This window comes from Cnephaeus nilssonii (assembly GCF_951640355.1).
Source record: "Cnephaeus nilssonii genome assembly, chromosome: X".
Lineage (NCBI taxonomy): Eukaryota > Metazoa > Chordata > Mammalia > Chiroptera > Vespertilionidae > Cnephaeus > Cnephaeus nilssonii.
The window spans coordinates 69,785,605-69,789,133 of NC_137071.1; the positions used below are offsets into that span (position 1 = coordinate 69,785,605).

Here is a 3,529-nt window from a genome sequence, read left to right on the forward strand (position 1 = left end):
ATGCTGGGGAGTTGCATAGAAGTAGCTCAACACAGTTCTATACCTCATTTATTCCACTCCGCAGCCTGTAAGGCAAGCATTAGTCCTCATTTTACATAAAACTGACTCTTTAAAAAAATGTATCTGTAATAAAAGTTTATTTTTTCAGCTAAGACTGGAAGATATTTAAAGTTCCTTCTTTAAGTATGTTGATGCAGTAAGTATTATGTTCTTATACTATATTCACAGACTCATTGCAAAAAATTTTCATTACTCCTAAAACTCCAGATAATTAAAGGGGAAAAGTCATATACTAGCCAACCACTGAGAAATGTTCCCTGATTAACACCCTGAGGGATTTGATTTCAGATTTTTGGGGGAGAACTCATATATAAAGGGTGGGGCAAAAGTAGGTTTATAGTTGTTCATATGGAAAATAACACAAGAATTAATAACACAAGTATAAACTGTATTTGGTGTACTCACAACTGTAAACCTACTTTGCCTCACTATATGTGTGTATGTATATGTGTGTGTGTGTGTATGTATGTGTGTGTAATGAGACAATAAATGTATAGGTTGCTTTTAAATGCTTTATTAACTTTACATTTTTCCATGCAAATGGGTGAAACTACTGTTGACAGAAACTTAAGACTGTGTGCCAAGGCAATCTCCAATTAGAAGCTGGTAACACAGAACCCACCTGACACATGGAAATTACATAAGGTTCATAGCAAACAGATCAGTAAAAGCATATCAGAAAACGCAAGGAAAAAGAAAACAGTGGGAATCACAGTATTAATCTCATAGAAAATGGCAGGAATCAAGGCATAAGGCAAAATTCATCATGATGGTCATGGTGATTAGAGAGCTCCCCCATAAGGATACGCAGGCAATTCCTTAATTGCAGCTCCCTAAGTTTTCTCCTGATTTCTCTCATCTCCTCCATGAACATTTCCATATCATCTCCATCTCCGCCCATCCCATCATTGACCTGCCTATTGGGTATGGCCCATCGGAAGTTAGGGGCCAGTCGGCGGGCCTGTCCCCGTCTATTATTTCCTGCTGGCTGGTGGCCTTCACCCCCTCCCAAAGGGCGGTCTTCCTCTCCATTCTGCATGGGCTGCTCCATTTCTTCGTTTTCGTGGCGGATATCTGCCATGATGAGATTTTTTTTCCTGGTTGTTTTTCTTTGAACACAAGTAAGACAAAGGTAAGGAGAGACTGAATGCTTGGTGCACTGACCAGTAGGATTCAGAGCCTGATATCAAAGCTTTTTAAAATGTCATTCCCACCCCCGCCACCTCAGGAGTTTCGGGCGCCCTCTGGGGGGTCTCCATTCCAGCCCCACCCTCCAGCTCGCTCCTTTTCCCTCCCTCCCACAAAGCCCACCATTTTTCCCTTCCCAGAATTCTTTCCCAGAGCTCAGCATACAGCAAAATGGAGGACTGGGGACTGGGAACAAAAACTTGGGGGAGGTCCCTGACTGGGCACTGCACCCGCCCCCCCCCCCCCACCACCACCACCACCACTGTGCCCCGCACCCACCTGGGCCTATCCTTGCGGTCGGCTCGTCTCCCGATTGTCGCCTGGAGAGCGCGGCCGCGGCACTGGGACCCGAAGACCTGCAGGGGGCCGGCGTGGGGGAGCGGGTGGCGCCGCAGCCCAGCGCCTGCCCAGCCGGTGCGTCCGCCCGCCGCCCCCGCCCCCCTCTGGGGTCCCCCTCCCCGGCCGCGTCTCCTCTTCCCCGCCCCCCCCCGCCCCCCGCGTCTCTCCCCGTAGCGGCTTCACCCTTTTCCTACGGGCACTCGGCGGTGATTTCCACCGCTGAGTGGCTCGGCTGCCCTCCCGGGAGCCCCGCCGCCCCAGCACCCCCACCCCGCGGGGTCGCTGTTTAAGTCCCCAGGAAGGCCGGAGGGGACAAAGCCGGCAGGGACCGGGGCCCTGATCCCCGGCGCCGGCCTCCGGGGCTGCGGGGCGGCCGCCGCCCTGGGCCCCGCGCGTCCCGAGCCCTCACCTGCTCCGCCGTCCCTGGGCCCGATGCCAGCCCGCCGGCGCCGGGCAGCGGGGAGCTGGTACCCAGAGGGAGTGACGACTGCACCGGAGGCTGCGTCCCTCTGCAGCTCCCGGTCACGTGAGGGCCTCGCGTCACCAAGGAGCTCGCCCCCCAACTCCCGAGGCCAGTGCAGCAGGAGCGCGCGTCCCCTCCCCCGGCTCATGCACCCGCACCTACTACTACGCCCTCCTCCAGTTTGTGCTCCGGGGCCCAGCATGCGCCACCCTCTCACTCATCTCGGTCCTATCCAATCTGAGGGCCCACAAGTGGCATCAGGTTCCTGAGGTTGGAATTTGCCCTTCTCTGTTTACCCAGGAGGTTCTGCAACACCCTCCACCCCCTCCCATTCCCGCCCCAGGCCTTGGTTTTGGCGTTTTCTGCTTTCTGCCCTCTTCTCGCTGGCCAAACCGCCCCCCCCCCACTCCCGCCACACATGCACACACATACCCACACCCTGCACAAGCAAAGCCACCATTTTCCACCTTGCCCCTGCATTTATACCCTTCTAGGAAATTTAGAATGAGGACCAGGGTGGGGAGGGGCCAGGGGACTTGTCAGAAAGAGAGGCAAAGAGTTAGAGTGGGTTATATATAGCCTTCCCAATAATCTCTTAGTTTCCTTTTTTTTAAAATCAACATGCCTCAAAGCATAAAAAATTATGAGGTTTCATTTTTAAAGAAATGCTTCATCCCACAGAATAAAAAAGCCTCATTGTTTATGTTCACCCGTACCACACAGAAAATATTTTCTCTGGCTCCATACAACATCAAATCACTTTTGAAACATACTAGCTTGTTTCAAAATTTCGTTTTGCAAGAGGGCTGCACCTTTCTGAACATAGTTGGTGTTTTCAAAATTGTCTGTAAAGGGAGAAGTCCAGTTGTCAGATCTTGGCCATTTTATGTAAATTTGTGTGATTTTTTTTTTACAGAGCCTTTGCAGAAAAGGAACTTTTTTGTTTCCTACTTTTCTTCCCAAACCTTTCGAACCACCCCTACAGATACCTCCTTAGAATGATCTCAGAGGTTACGTACCTAATATACAGAAGTCAGTTCCAAAGCCTTATGCCTTTTGATGTGAATGTTTAAAAAAATATTAAAAATAAGCAGGAGGTAAGTGAAGTAACTAAACTTGAGACTGAAACTCACCTTGAATGTAAATGTTCCTTTCTCCAACTTGAAATAACTAAAAACAAAATTATCACAGCTAGAAAATAGAGACATCTTTAGAAAAGTGGTACTATTATAAAAAAAATATTTAGTAGGTATTGCTTGTGATAAAGCAACCAAAAGAGTTGTGTGCACTGAGGCAAAACAGGCCAGACAAAGGCTTACTGCCTCTAGGTTTGACTCCAAACTCCTATGTAATCTCCTATCCTACTAAACTAGCTGGGACATTGAATAAAGGAAGAGTATGTGCCTAGTGCATATATAGTTTGAAATTTTGGAGATATATAAAGTTTTGCGCACACACACACACACACACACACACACA

General features: G+C 49.2%; 1 protein-coding gene across 2 annotated transcripts; it reads right to left on the reverse strand.

The window, feature by feature from the left end:
- Window positions 1–529: 529 nt before the first annotated feature.
- On the reverse strand, window positions 530–2,259 carry BEX3 (brain expressed X-linked 3). Of its 2 annotated transcripts, none has more exons than XM_079765938.1 (3): window positions 1,997–2,259; window positions 1,528–1,604; window positions 530–1,134 (listed from the first exon to the last, which is right to left on the reverse strand). In XM_079765938.1, exon 3 carries the CDS (start codon window positions 1,109–1,111, stop codon window positions 803–805), a length of 309 nt encoding a protein of 102 aa, XP_079622064.1. In that variant the 5' UTR covers window positions 1,112–1,134; window positions 1,528–1,604; window positions 1,997–2,259; the 3' UTR covers window positions 530–802. The 2 variants fall into 2 exon arrangements, with proteins under 2 accessions (XP_079622064.1, XP_079622063.1); XM_079765937.1 differs by having other exon boundaries at window positions 531–1,169; window positions 1,997–2,254.
- Between the last annotated feature and the right edge of the window lie 1,270 nt (window positions 2,260–3,529).